This window comes from Prosopis cineraria, unplaced genomic scaffold (assembly GCF_029017545.1).
Source record: "Prosopis cineraria cultivar Desert tree isolate PC_DT_omini unplaced genomic scaffold, ASM2901754v1 PC9, whole genome shotgun sequence".
NCBI classification, from domain to species: Eukaryota; Viridiplantae; Streptophyta; class Magnoliopsida; order Fabales; family Fabaceae; genus Prosopis; species Prosopis cineraria.
This window is the reverse complement of record NW_026555340.1, coordinates 25,676,860-25,691,931: the sequence shown is the minus strand read 5'-3', so window position 1 is coordinate 25,691,931 and position 15,072 is coordinate 25,676,860. Positions and strand designations below refer to the sequence as shown.

At 34.1% G+C, this 15,072-nt stretch overlaps 1 protein-coding gene and 1 pseudogene across 1 annotated transcript; one reads left to right on the top strand and one right to left on the bottom strand.

Annotated features, from left to right (window-relative positions):
* Positions 1–212: 212 nt before the first annotated feature.
* On the bottom strand, positions 213–5,245 carry LOC129320948 (uncharacterized; annotated as a pseudogene).
* A 2,967-nt stretch (positions 5,246–8,212) lies between these two features.
* On the top strand, positions 8,213–13,606 carry LOC129320449 (uncharacterized). Its single transcript, XM_054965910.1, has 8 exons — positions 8,213–8,504; positions 8,831–8,970; positions 9,477–10,386; positions 11,028–11,119; positions 11,629–11,703; positions 12,183–12,244; positions 12,328–12,397; positions 12,704–13,606. Exons 1-8 carry the CDS (start codon positions 8,330–8,332, stop codon positions 13,397–13,399), a joined length of 2,220 nt encoding a protein of 739 aa, XP_054821885.1. The 5' UTR covers positions 8,213–8,329; the 3' UTR covers positions 13,400–13,606.
* Positions 13,607–15,072: the final 1,466 nt, after the last annotated feature.

Genomic DNA, 15,072 nt, shown 5'->3' with positions numbered 1-15,072 from the left:
TTTAATCACTAATCAGTAATTAAGGTATAATCAATAATTCAAGGTAGTCCTTCACAATGTGACAAATCAATCTAAATATTTTATGAAAAAGGTGCTCATATTTAGTAATTAATCATGCCTTGAATATGATTGCTTCTAATAAGAGGATATTCATGTGCGATTAAAAAAAAAAAACCCAAAAAGCTAAAGAGTGACTTGCTCATTATGGCCTTATCAATTATCACCTTAGGATGCAGATAGGTTACACCAAAATATAATTTTATTCCACCAGACGATGTCGGCTATATATAGATTACACAATGTCATTGTGTCTTGTCACCAACTAAACAATTGAATATATTGTTAAGCAAAGTCTCTTTCAATAACAATATTCACAGCCATGTAAGATTTTTATCAAGGGTTTAACATAATGCCCTTCCTTTATCTGAACTTGGAACCAACTATGCCACGTTACACCGAAACATGCAGCAAACACAGAGTCCGAACAGTGACAGAAGGAAGAAGTAACTTTGAAGATGGCCTGACCTGGCTGAACCTCCAGAAACTTCCATCAAAAGCTTGTATTTTCTCTCACTTTTCTTTCTTTTTTTAAATATGCTAACGACTTGGCATTGAACAACAGTACATGGTTGTTATTCTTTCTAATTGGTGGAGGCTGTCTTGTTAGTTTTCTCATTATGCGACTTTCCAGCTTCATCTGCACTGTCTACTTAGTTTAGATTCTTCGGTCAGTTCTCCAAATATATTCCCTCAACACCATTGTATTTTTTTTAATTTAAAAAATAGGCCACAGATAAAACTGAAACCTCCTTCAAACTTATTGTTCATTTCATTCTCTATAGTAATTTGAGCTTTAATTTGGCCCCTGCTAAGCTTTTAGATTAAAGTTAAACTCTAACAAGACATTCCCTTTCTCCCCCTTTTTTCCTCAATAAATAAATAAAATAAATGACTCTTGTATATTTTATGAAATTTGAATGTTTTTACCTGTTTTATGAATTTTATATTTGGTTGGCCATATATTGAATTATTGATTCTGAAATTAAGCCATGTCTACAATCATGCGACCAAGCACAAACTTGTGATCGTACGTTCACTTTCATTCAAAGCTTGAGAAGACAGATGGCCTTCCAACAGTCTACGCCCAACTGCCCCAGCATGCTGGGAAAAAAATCTAACCTGTTTTCCTCTCTACAATTAATTATGTATTTTATTAACTCTTCCTATATTTATATTTTTGCAATCATTTTTTCAATAATAACATAACACAATTTTAATTTTCTACTATGTACATCAAGCTGAAGAGACCAACAACATACAATTTAAAATGAATTTTACCTATACTCACAACATTATTCATGGCCAACCAATACAATGAGCATGACAATCGAATAGAAGCATGGCGTCAGGATAAACAATATGTATAATCTCAAGAGGAAATGACACTAGCATACCAAATAATTAATTTAATGATGATTAAGTTTTAAAAAACTTTACTGAAATATAAGTTATAAATATCGATTTACACATTTATAAATACAATAATTTGGTATGCAAATAATTAGAAGTAACTTGGAAGACTTGATGCTTATTTACAACTGACATTTCTATATTTACAACTCATCTTTCAGCAACACTTATAGAAACTTAACTGATACTAACTTGATCTTTTAAAGTTGGAGTGCATGTGAATCAAAAGCTCAAACTACTGTACTTGCGCATGCCGCATGCTGCAGCGTATGCAAATGAACAGAGAGGAACATATAAATTACGTTTATAATATTCGTAAACTAACCTCACCTCTTTTATCAGCTCTGAGGAGAAAAATTCGATAAAGAATCATCCAACCATGGCCCTCTTTCGTCCTCTTTGTTGCACTACAAATTGTGAAACCACATGAATTAAGTGCCATATCTTGAAAACAATCTTAACTTCAAACAATCAAGAGGGAAGGCCTCACCTTGCGCCAGCTTGTTTAATGAGGATGGCCACTGCTTTGATGAATTTCAATATGCAGCAAGTATCTGGTCCATCTGTCTAGCGAGATTATAATTTTATAATGAGAGATTCATCATTTGTTCATAACATCTGCTCAAGAAGAGATCAAATCATAGCAGACTAATAGTGTCTGCTTCATCGGAAGAAATTTTTACTCCACCCGAATGACTTTTGTTGGACAAGTCTCGGCCTGTGTGGAAGTTGAGGGCATGGTCTGCCGGTTATTCTTTTTACCCAAATTTTCAAATTAAGTAAGGTAAGAAATTAAAATGAACTTTTGACGATTTGACTACATGAGAAATTCAAAAGTTTCAGGTCATGCAAGCCAATTTTATTTACATCCTCCTAACTTTTTAAGCACTATTCCTTCAGGATTGTTCATGTCCCTCTTCTAACACATTTTTTAAGCATTACCATAGCCATTCTTCAAACCATCAATTTCTTAATTTTGTTTTCTCCTCATAACGTCTTAATCCTTGCCGTCTGAAATCCTAGTATTCTCTGCTGCCTGAAAATTTTAGCTAAGGTCCCTCTATTTTATCCTCTGACTATCAATTTTATTAACCTCAAGAGCCAAGACCCTACCTTTTATTTGAAGTCTATGCACAAACTTTGGAGCCCTGAAAAGACAATGTTAGCACGATTATAATGTCTATCCTGGGTTAGTCTTTGCGAGAGACATGAAGCAACAAAGTCATTTATGACAGGAGGGGAAACCTAGATAACCAGAAGAAAATTATGCCGATAACATTTTGCCTTTCAGAATTCTGAGTCCTTGTTATTAAATAGTTAGCCTAGAAACATATGAATCGTCTTGTTCTAAACACAGTAGTAAATCCAAAGTCTCAGTTCATGCACCATAAAGTAAAGGAATAACAAGGAATAAAGATCCTGCGGAAAACATTCCAACTGGAGTCCTAATAAAGTTAAAAACTTAAAACACAGACTCTCCGAGTTTCGTCCATAAACTATATCACATAAGTTGTGACTAACATAAAAAGGAAACGATGCCATACCACATTCCCACATGAACAGTGCATCGAAAGAAGGGCGCTTTCCAAAACATATAAATCAACGGCTTTATCTTCTGGTAGAGTTGAAGTGAAGCTCAAACCAAAATCAATGAGAACTTAGACAAATTGCAAATAACTAGCTGTTAAACAGATTAATAAAATTTTACATATATTACACAATTTTAATGAAGACACTAGTCCTTAGAAGATATGAACAGAAAATGAACTCACCAATTGATTGAGACCATTCTTCAACAACATATTAGAGGTCGTCAAATCACCATGAATTAGGCCACCATCATGTATTTTTCCAACTGCACCACCAATTTCCAATGCAATATGATCCAACAGCTCTTCATTGAGACCATGTAACCCAAATCCAAGAGATATATTTTTCACTGAAGGTCCCATGACAAATTCAAATGTTAATGTGTGCAACACAGGATCCACAGCATAGAGCACTGGAGTACAAACCCCAAGCCTTCTTGCCTTAGTCATGCAACTGGCCTCCTGTTCCAACAATTGATTGGTGGAAGATAACATTTCATACAATGAATAAAATATTGCTAAACAAACTAACTTAACCAGCAAAATGAAACTTCATCATGAATCTCACCACAATCAAGCACTTGAGAGTAAGTTTAGAATCCAAATTGGATGCCTGTAATTCTTTGAGAAGCGCTCTTTGACAACAGACCTCCTTGCCACAAAATCAGACTCAAAAACCCTCTATAAAGGAACACGGAAATTAGCAAAAAGAATTTACAAGTTATGCGGGTCAAACATAACCTATGTGGCAAAATGAGAACACTAGGAAAGTTGACTGTGGCTTAATCGATAAAGTTATTGGACGAGAGCGTTAACATAGAAATTAAAAGAAAGTGCCAACGACAATTTGTGTACCAAAGAAAACAATGATTGATCATTGTGCATAAAGGGTAAAATAACATTTGAAATTTCCACTTGTTCAGGCTTTGAAAATGTTTAAAACAAAGCCATAGGAAAAAACAAGGTTGTCTCTTATCTAGCTTCTTAAAATTTCATGGAGTGATCACACTTAAACTTCAGCAGAGTGAGAGACTTAGTTCCTGTGTCTGCTTCAATCTCCACAAGGAAAGATCTCTAGGAAATGTATTCTAATTAAGCTTCTACAACGACTATAACGGTGACACAATAGAAAGGTAAAGACTCTGAACATAATCATCAAAATGAGTAATAATGTTCACAACAACATTTACGCCTTAATATGGTTGAAATCGAACCTATTGACATTTGGTAATAGATAAACTGAATTCTAAACAATAATTAATCTTGAGCTAACAAAAATTCATAAGAGTTGAGGGAAACGTAGAAATCACAGATGACGAGAGGGAAAAATATTGTAAAGCTTAGAAAGAAACTATATTTTTTACAATATAGGGATTATAGGTAAATAAAAGGTATTTGAAACATCGCCAGTCCAAGATGTAGGGACTCCCAGAATTTGAACTCATTAACTTACAGAATAATCACCATGTTGTCAGATTCCCAAGCTCGGATTATTACCATAGAGTACTCACAGGAGGGCCTCGGGTCATCTCACAGCATTACAATTGTAGGTGGAAACCGGGATTCAATCACTTGAGAAACACTTTGAACAAGTTGGCCATATGGATTAAAGTTCCGAACCAACTCATGAACTGCTATAACAAAGAATGATTGGAGAAAATGCAAGAAATTTAATTGGGAAGACTCTCAAAGTCGACTTCAACACTCTGGACAAGGTAACGGGCATTGATGGGAAAATCGAGAAAGCGGCGTAAGCTATGATTAGCATGGAAAATGATTTAACAGATAAATTAGTGCATGGCATTTTAGTACGGGGATTTGGTACTGTATACAGCGTACAAGCCTCGATCATATATGCTTCTTTTGTGAATGTTAAAGGCACAGTAAAGAGCAGTGCCCAACAATCCCTAACGGCCCAACGGGTTACTCATTTCCCAGAATCAAACACACAATCGTTCGAGAGTAGAAGTTCAGTCTCAGCACCAGCAAAATAAGCATGAGTCAAACAATGAAGTATCTCGGAACCGCCAGAACGCAAAGAACGAGTCAGAAATCGACTCACCAGAGGAAGACGAGTTCGGCAGGGAAGTGATCAGAGATGATATAAGGTAGGTGACTCACGGCCTTTAACTGCAACTTGGGAGTTGGGATTCTACCGGTACCATAGCTGAAGACGAGTTGAGGAGTTGATGCTTTTCTTTTTTTCTTTTTTTTTTTTGTTAATAAGGAGTTGATGTTTTTGATTAAAATATAAAATAAACTTTCGTGAGTTGGGTCAAAGAATTTAGTAAAAGAAAGATGGTCATACAAGGCCCAATTAAACGTGAGAATAAGGGCGAGCCTGACTTTTAAAGATTCAAGTTTGAATACTTAAAATTTAATATAATTTTAAATTTCAACCTTTATTTATACAATTTAGGGTCAGGTTCTTATTTACAGGAGTCATAAGCCTTCTTTTAAAAAAATAATATAACATTTTAATTTAAATTTAAATTTAATATAAAATAAATTAAAATCTCACATGAAATTTCATAAAGATTTAAAATTTAAAATTTAAGATGAAAATTAAAATCTTTCTTAATATAAATCTAAATCCTCTTCATCATCATCTAAAAATAAAATATTAAAATTTCAAATGGAGGTCCACTTGGTAGAAATGGAGGTAGAGATTTAATGTCAATTATCTTTGTAATTTTTCTTCATCGCCTATAATAAATATTAACCAAATTATGTCATATTAGTCAAATATATGTGCGTGTGTATGAGATAACCTGACTTATCAAGGTTTGAAGGGCCGCCCGAACTTGAGTCCTTTTTCACAAGGGTTATTAAGGTAGGCCCTTAAACCCAATTATTTTAAAAAAATTAATTTTTAAATTTAAATTCTTATTTAAATAAAACCTTTAGCTTGGTATTATTTCCAGCTTTAAGCCCAACAAGGTTCTCACATGGCAGAGTGATTTGTAGGTGGAAGAGTTGATTTTTTTTTTTTTTGGGACGAAGGGGAGTTGATTTCAAAGGACCAGAATATATTGCTTTGGAGGAAGAGTGACGATTCGATATAAAAAAAACAGGCCAAAAAAAAACCCAACGATATCAGAAATTCAATTTCATTAGCTTGAGTTGTTTAATGTGCAGTAAGGAATCGTGAGTTTTGGTTGTGAATAAAGGAAAAGTTAAAAAAGAGGCTAATTTTTCACGAGATTTTAAACCACGCACGATTAGAGTTGAGAATAAGGCCCAGACTTGATGGACCACTCGTTTAAACCCATTTTAATAAAGATTTGGACTTAAAAATTTGATATTTTTTATGATAATTGAGTTTCGAAACCCGACTCTTTTAAGCCCTAAAAAAAAGGCTCAGCCCATTAAACTTGTTTAACTTTTTTTTTTTCCTTCTATGTTAGACTTTGAAAAATGGCTGAATTGGGGTTAGACTTTTAACCTCCAAAGAAACCTTATGTAGCACACTCGCACTCAGTCTCTCACTCTCTCACTCTCAAACCTGTGACAGAGTTAGAAATAACATTTTATTTGCGGATAATGATGAGGGAGATCTTGATTAGCATTGATGATGACTTTTGTCTTTTATCTTATTTGAACTTCTAAATCTTGAATTTATTTTTTAAATTATGTGATACTTTGGTTTGATATATCTTAAATTTTAAAATACTCTAAATAAATTAAAATATTAAATTTTTTTTATTTTTTTCGTAAACGAGCTTATGGGCTCGACCCTGAGCCCTTTGAATAAGGACCGAGCCTCAACTTTTGGATGAAATTAGGATAACTGGGCTTTCAAGCTTAGGTCCATAAAGGCCAAGTCCATGTAGGCCAGACCCCCTTGTTTCCAACTCTATGCATGATGCATGTTAAAAATGTCACATTTAATGCTATGGATAGGTGGGACTAGAAAATACTTTCACTAATTTTACATAGGAAAGACAGCAATAAAACTTCATAAAATATATAAATCACAATATTTTTCAAAATATTATAATTTATTTTAAATTTTTAAATTATTTTATATTCAATTTTAAAATAAAATAACTAGCTTGATTTTATTTTTTGAAGTACAATTTTTATTCTGTAAATAATAAAAATAGAATAAGAAATTACATCTTTTTATGTAAAATTTATTTCATAATTGATAAATAAATTATTAAAATAATCATTCTCAATCATAATTTTTATTTAAATAATTACGATTTTGATTTTGTGAATCACAAAAATTAAATAAAAAATCATAACTTTTCATGTAAAATTTCTTTTATAATTAAATTTTGAGTTTTAAAAATAATCTATGACAATTTTTGTTCAAACAATTATGGCTTTTATTTTGTGAATCTCAAGTAATTGAATAAGAATTATAATTTTTTACACAAAATTTTTTTTATCATTAAAGTTCAAGTTTTAAAAATAACTAATTACAATTTTTATTTAAATAATTATAATTTTTATTATGTGAATTGTAAGAATTAAATAAAAAATCATAACTTCTCACATAAATCTTTTTTTTAATTTTAAAAAGGGGGCTTGGTCATTAATCTAAAATTATTAATGTCAGAAAAGTACTTAAAGACTTCTAATGAATTAAAGCATTTTGAAGGACCTAATTGTCATTTATATATTATGACAAAATTTTCTTATTATTTTTTCTTTTATATATAATTTTTTTAAATTACTTAACTATAATTAAGAGTAGATATTTGAATTATTGAATATTGATATTGTCTAAACTTTTTCTTAATTTGCTCTTGCTAATTAAATATATCATATTTAAAAAATTTTTATACCTTACATGTAACATTTAATTCTATTTATAAAATTTTTTGAAAGAATAAAATAAAAAAATAAGATTAATAATTGTTAAAAAAAATTAATTTGTAGGTGAGCAACCAGGTCGCTTTTTATATTTGATGATGACAAAAAAAAGCCTAAGGAATATTCTACTGCCCAATGAAAATCAGACCGGATTATCCTTTGGGTCGGTCTCTGGAGGCGAAATGGGTATTTGGGTCATCCATATCACGCCCAAGAGGTCAAGGCCCAAGGGCCCAAAACTTATTCCTCATCGTCGGGAGCCGTACACGTCAGCCACTGAAGCCTCGTTTCGTCTTGAACCACCGGCGAACCTTCATAAATCAACGGTCCAGGTTCGGCTTACGTCTAGCTTCAGCGTCACATGCCTTGACCACCACGGCCGAATCCTGAAATATACCTCAGTATTCTTCACCAGACGAAGCCAAAGTTCCAAGACACAAGCAAACATGGGGGGTGGAAGCAGAAGAGGAAGATCCAATAGCAGCGGCAAGGGCAATAACAAGTACAGAAACCACAGAAGAGGATCGGCCTCGTTCGGTAAAGCTGACCTCTTCGTCGATGGTGGGTTTTTATCTGATTGGCAGCTTCATTCAACTTCGTCGCCCTCCAACCGCAATCCAGGTCCTTTTTATCTTTCCATCTGGCTATTCTTGTTTTTTTTTTTTAGGATGAAAATTTGAGTTGGGGCGGTAATGTGCAATGCATTTGGGAAAAGGATTTTTCTTTATTGGACTGTACTTTAACGGGCGTAGCGGTGGCTTCCGTTTATTCATTTTCTACTGATCAAAACGGGGCAAATGGATTCTAGGCTTTTTCTTTCATTCTTTCATCTTTCTCTGGTATTTCTTTTTTTCTTTCTTCGATCTTTCTTTCGTTTTTCGTCCTTCCTTTCCGATTTCTTTTCTTTTATGCTTTGTTTTGGTTTTTCTGTTGCACTTGAATTGCAGGTAAAAATGCTAGCTCAAATAAAAAATCTGGCTCAAAATTTGGAAATGTTGATAGACCAGAGGCCACTGCGTCTAGAAGCAGATATGGGATACCTTCGGGATCTGCTGTTCGATACATTTATCCTTCGGTTGATTTACAGGTATGCTACGCCGGATAAAAGCTTTTATCTTCATGCACATTTCATTCATTATTCAAATAAAAAAGGAAAATTATAATTTTTGTTCGAGTTACGCTTGAAAGATTAACAAAATTTGGTGGGCCTCCATCTGATCAAAATCGTGACACAATCCATATCTTGTGACAAGAAAGATAGATGCTTGTTTTTTGCTCTAGTCGGCAAGCTTTGGTGATTGATGAAATGATTTACTCCGTTCAATGATCTCTAGGAAGTAAAGTTGAACTCTCGTGATGTGTGTACATGAATGTGATTATTTATTTATATATGCGCATAACTATCCTGGAGGAAGATGTTTGATGGATTCTAGACTGGATGAGTTACAAGTTATGTATGTTCTTGATCTTTTGAACATATGGATTTTATCTTATGCCTCTAGTTAAGTGTTAAAGGTGATTTTCTTATAGTTCAGATTGCCATGTCCTGGTAGCTTCACAATGACTTGCATGTATTTGATTATATATTGATAGGAGGTATCATGCACTGGGAACAACGGTGAAGATATTGACTTAAATCATTTACAGCCTTTGGATTTGACGGATTTTAAACGCAATAATGTCGTTGCTCATATAGACCAAACACCTCCTTCAAAAGCCAATGATGTGGAATATACTTATAGTTATGGTGCGGAATTCGTTTTAGGTGATTGCTCTCACGGGGGATTGGGGTTCTCTGAAGGAAAAGATGAAACCCCTAGTGATATTGGGGCACCTACTGAACAGACTGAGCCCCAATCAACTTCAGTTTTGGACTCATTGATCCCTGAGAAGGATATTCACTCTAATGAGGATATCGACTGTGAGCTAAGCAATCACATGACAGAAGGCTCACCATCTAAGATGCCCTTTGTGAGAAATTCTGGTTTCCTCTCCATTGGAGGTCTTAAATTATATACTGAGGACATCTCAGATGATGAAAGTGATGAAGATAGTAATGCTGAGTCTCAGGATGAAGAATGCCCGAAATATTATGATTCAGAAGAACTAGATAAGTCAACTAATAGCAGTAGTTCTGAGGACACATCTGATAGTGATTCAGACATTGATGACGAGGTTGCTGAAGATTATTTAGAAGGAGTTGGTGGTAGTGATCACATCATAGATGCAAAATGGTTGCTAGAACCGGGTTTGGATGTTTCAGATGATGGAAGTTCTTCTAGCAGTTGCTATGATGAAGCTTTGGAGAAGTTGGGTGGAATGGCCCTTCAGCAAGCTTCCGTGGAATATGGCATGAAGAAATCTCATCCATGGAAGAAATGTTCTGCTGATTATAGGTCTCAAGGGTCTAGCACTATTTCTTTTGGAAAGAAGCATGTTGCTAGGTTTCCTCATTCATGGCCTTCACAGGGTCAAAAGAGTAAATACTCCAAAAAAATTCATGGTAATATCAACGGCATCCATCTATTTCAAACATCCAATGCCTTTTTCGGTTAATCTAGCTTCTGGATTTGTAATTTAGGTGAATTGTCAAGTTCATGGAATTTGCATGATTACCTTTTAAATATCTGAAATATTATACTTTCCAATTAAAGTGATGGTTTAATCACCCATGTTAGTGCATAAAAATAAAAACCTGCGTGATGTTGAGTTTCTTATTTTGGGATGGCTGGAACATTTAGTGGGGATTGGGAATGACTAGTCAGGTAATGTGTGTTGTCATCATTTGTGAGCTTCCTGTCTAGGCTAAAAAGGTTTCAAGAATACTATGTCGGATTGCAAATCTTTTATTTTTGAAATTTGAATATAGCTTAGATGATGGAAGCATGAGAGAAGCTTTTGGTGGTTCTGGAACCATGAATTTTAGTGCTTGATTGAATGGTTTTCCAGTGGGAAGTTTTTAAAATATTGAAGTAGATGCAAGTAGTCATTTATACACATGAATCTCCAGTATGCTTATGGTATGGAAAAGCTTAAAAAGAAAGCAAGTCTTGTTTTAAACTTAGTCTGATGGCACAAAAAAAACAGTTTGATGGTATTGAGGATTTTTTTCTGCTATATATTGTTGAGACGTATTCCATGCAGGTGAAAAGAAAAGGCTTCGTAAAGAAAGAATTGCTGGCAAACGCAAAGCAAGAATGCTACGTCGTGGGGTTGATCTTGGCCAAATCAACTTGGTAAGGGAAAATAGGAATCTATTTCTTTTTAATTTTCCATCTGATTTCTTGGTTATGTTTGCCAGACCCAGAGGATATTCAGTATAATTTTCTGTTGGCTACAATCTCTCTTTGTTTTGTATTGATATAATTTATCTCTAATTTCCTGTATCAATATTGCCCCTTTTCTAAAACCACATTCACTTCTTCATAGTCTATGTTTCGCACTGCTAATGCGTCTTTTAGATCATGATTGAATTTTGGGTGTGTTTTCAACAACAAAATAGCTTATTTTATTTAGTTATGATTACCACAAGCTTGTATGCCCTCTATTTTATTTAGTTATGATTACCACAAGCTTGTATGCCCTTTATTTATTTATTTTTGGTTACTTTTAGATGTGAGACCTCTATTCTTCAAACGTTAGATGAGGTTGTTTCTGTTGGTAAAAAATAATGGGTTAGTTATTGTGTTACATTCAGACTATTTCTGGAATTTGATTGTTAATTTAACATTTCTATTCTCTGTAGAAACTAGAAGAAATAGTTGCGGAGGAAGTAGATATGTTTTCTTTTGAGCCTATGCATTCTCGGGATTGTTCACAGGTATTTTTTCTTTTTCTATGAGTGTTTACTTACGCTACATTCACTATTAGCTGTCTATTATGTTCTGCAACGGTCAGTTTAAGTTTACTATAATCTGAATTGCATGAATAATTTTCTGTGCAAGTTAATGGTATGGATCTGTAGTCCAAATTAAATCTCCTTACTTGATAATTTTTCCTTAACTCATAGAAGATTCTTCTTTGCAAACAACAGATCTTACCACAAAAAAAGACACTTTTTAGGATCTTTAAAGTACTAGAGATAGGGGCTATAGATGTGGATACATCCTACGTGCGTGAGTCCATATGTATGTGAGATGGATGGGTGCATGTTGATATGTGCCTGAGCAGGGTCTTTTTCACCCCTGCTAATCAATAAAGAGGTTGTTATACCTCTTACGATGTAATTTTTGTTCCCTATTTCGCTTGATGTATCTTGGTCTAAGAGTATTGGTCTCTGCTCTAAATGATTGACATTAGGTGCAACGCTTAGCTGTGATTTATAGCTTGCTTAGTAGCTGCCAAGGTTCTGGGAAAAAGAGGTGATAATCCTCCCATATTCTTATGTAAGGTAATTTAGTTTTTGTGAAATGTAACAAATCTAGTTTGGAATATGTGGTTTCAGATTTGTGACAGTAATGCGAACAGAGTCCACATCCATGCCATCTTCTAGTGGTAGACAACGGTTGGAAAAGGTTCTGTATCATTACTAATTGTGTCTCGATATTCAGTCAGTCATATGTTGCATTTGTGTTTCTTGTGTTTTCATCCATCTTTCATACATAGAACTAAACAAAATGGAAAGAAAATGACCCAGCTACTACTTTTTATTTCCTATCATTCTTCCAGCTCAATCAGATTATATTATACTCAGGAACCCCCAATTGAAGTTTTGGTGTTCATTAGACACCTTGAAGAACTTGAGCTTTTTGGACAACTATATATTTATATATGGAGATATTTATAGTTATAGCTAATGCTGATTTTCTTATTAACTTCAGTTGATAGGAGCTGATGAAGAGGATGCGGACTTCTCTGTGATTGACTTTATGAATGAAAAGTCAGTGAGTGGAAATAGAAAAGTGGGAAAGAGAAGTTCGAAGAGAAATGTCTCAAGCCCGCTGGAGTTGACTTCAAAGCATCCAGCCAGCCAAGCCAACAGCAAAATGAAAGACAATAAAAGGAGTGGACGAAAAGTTTCATACGCAAGTCAACCTGTGTCATTTGTATCAAGTGGTGTTATAAATTCAGAAACCGTGCAGATTACAGCTGCAGATTCTGAAGAGACTGACAACTCTAAAAAGGCCATTACTAACTCTGCTAATATAGGTTCATTTGAGGTGCACACCACTGGTTTTGGATCGAGAATGATGGCTAAAATGGGATACTTGGAAGGAGGAGGTTTGGGGAAACATGGTCAAGGTGTAGCAGAACCCATTAAGGTTATCCAACGACCCAAATCGCTAGGTCTAGGAGTGGAATTCTCCGGCAACCCTGCTGAGCCAGCAAGGAACAAGGCTTCAACCTCAAGCATTGGCGCTTTTGAAAAGCATACCAAGGGCTTTGGATCAAAGATGATGGCTAAGATGGGTTTTGTTGAAGGCATGGGATTAGGCAAAGAATCACAAGGTATCACTACCCCATTGGCTGCTGTCAGGCGTCCTAAGTCCCAAGGACTGGGGGCCAAAGGCAAGTAGATTTGCAATGCCAAATTAAATGATGGAGCCAACTCTTATTCTAGATCTATTTACAATTATGCACTAGATATAACTCGTTAGGTCTACCTTTAGCTTATTTTGTCATGATCATCACATTTGGAATCATTATATTCAATTTCTCTCATTTTTTTAATTTCTTGTTTAAGAAATGATAACATAGTTATCACGTCTTGTAATTGTGCTTCATTTCTACGTGCTCCTCTGAATAATGCAGTTTGTTATAGTTTTTATTTTGTATGTATGAAATTAAATACTGAATATTAAAATATTGATGATGCTATTTGCTGTTGATCCTGATTTATGAATGTTAAATTTCCTTTTCCCTCAAGCTGTCTGTGAAGATGATCAAATTAAATTAAATATTATGGTTAAATTCTTTAGTATTTTTATTTTCTAAAGGGGTCCTAGTTGAAGGAGAGGCAGCCACAAAATTTTAGATTGAAGCCTCCTCACATACGTTTTTCACTATTCATCTTCATCTATCTGCATCTCTTTCATTTTTCTCTCAACTCTTCATCTATTTTCATCCCTTCCATTTTTCTCTAAGCCTTCTTCCTCCATTCTCTATATTAGAGCTATAAATACGGGGTTAGGCCGTCGCAAATTTAATCCAATTCCATTCAAGCAAATGACCACTAAGCATCAAGTATGTTCTTTATACTTCTGCCCTTTATATTGTGTGTCAAGAATTCTTATATTAAGGTTAGTATTTTGGTATTAAATATTTTTAAAACTATTTTTAAAATGAAAATATTTTAGAGCTGTTTTTATTTTTATTTTTTAGTAAAGTACACAACATTTGACTTTTGTAAATTGTTTTCAATTATGATTAATCGCTATTGAAGGTTACCGCCATTAATCTTTAGCGATCACCATTGTTAGTTATTTTTTAACTCTAAAATGGTCTTAAAATTAATATAATCAAACAAATTTTCATTTTATTTTGTTTTGGCAACAATTTTAGAATATTACTTTACAAAATGATTTTAAAAAATAAAAAATAAAGCAAAATCAAACAAGCCTTTTTTTTTAATTTTCTCTTTTGATAAAAAATAGCCACCATATTATTCTTACAATAATGTCCTGTAATTACAATATTATACACAAAAATGAAAGAATGCGCTTTAATCTGACTACTTGGTTTTCAATGGAAATGATGTACTTTCTCTTTACCAACTACAGATAACCAGTGGGCTGAGCATTATTGTATGTCTCTTATGATTTTAACCAAAAAGAGAGAAAAAGAAACAAAGAAGAACCATGAATGGCATAATTGTATCTAGTGCATAACTGTAAATAGATATGGAATAAGAGTTGACTCCATTATTTAATTCCCAAAGGTAGCATCTTAACCAACAAAAACAAACAATGGCATTGCAAAACTGCTTGCCTTTGGCCTCTAGTCCTTGGGACTAAGGACGCCTGACAGCAGCCAAGGGGGTAGTGATACCTTGTGATTCTTTGCCTAATCCCATGCCTTCAACAAAACCCATCTTAGCCATCATCTTTGATCCAAAGCCCTTGGTATGCTTTTCAAAAGCGCCAATGCTTGAAGTTGAAGCCTTGTTCCTTGCTGGCTCAGTAGGGTTGCCGGAGAATTCCACTCCTAGACCTAGCGATTTGGGTCGTTGGTTAACCTTAATGGGTTCTGC

Bases quoted from the DNA above. Each gene is read 5' to 3' on its own strand.
- LOC129320449 (XM_054965910.1), top strand. From the start codon at position 8,330: ATGGGGGGTGGAAGCAGAAGAGGAAGATCCAATAGCAGCGGCAAGGGC. The intron at 8,971-9,476 runs GTATGCTACGCC...ATATATTGATAG, and splicing joins ATCCTTCGGTTGATTTACAG to GAGGTATCATGCACTGGGAA. The intron at 11,120-11,628 runs GTAAGGGAAAAT...TATTCTCTGTAG, and splicing joins ATCTTGGCCAAATCAACTTG to AAACTAGAAGAAATAGTTGC.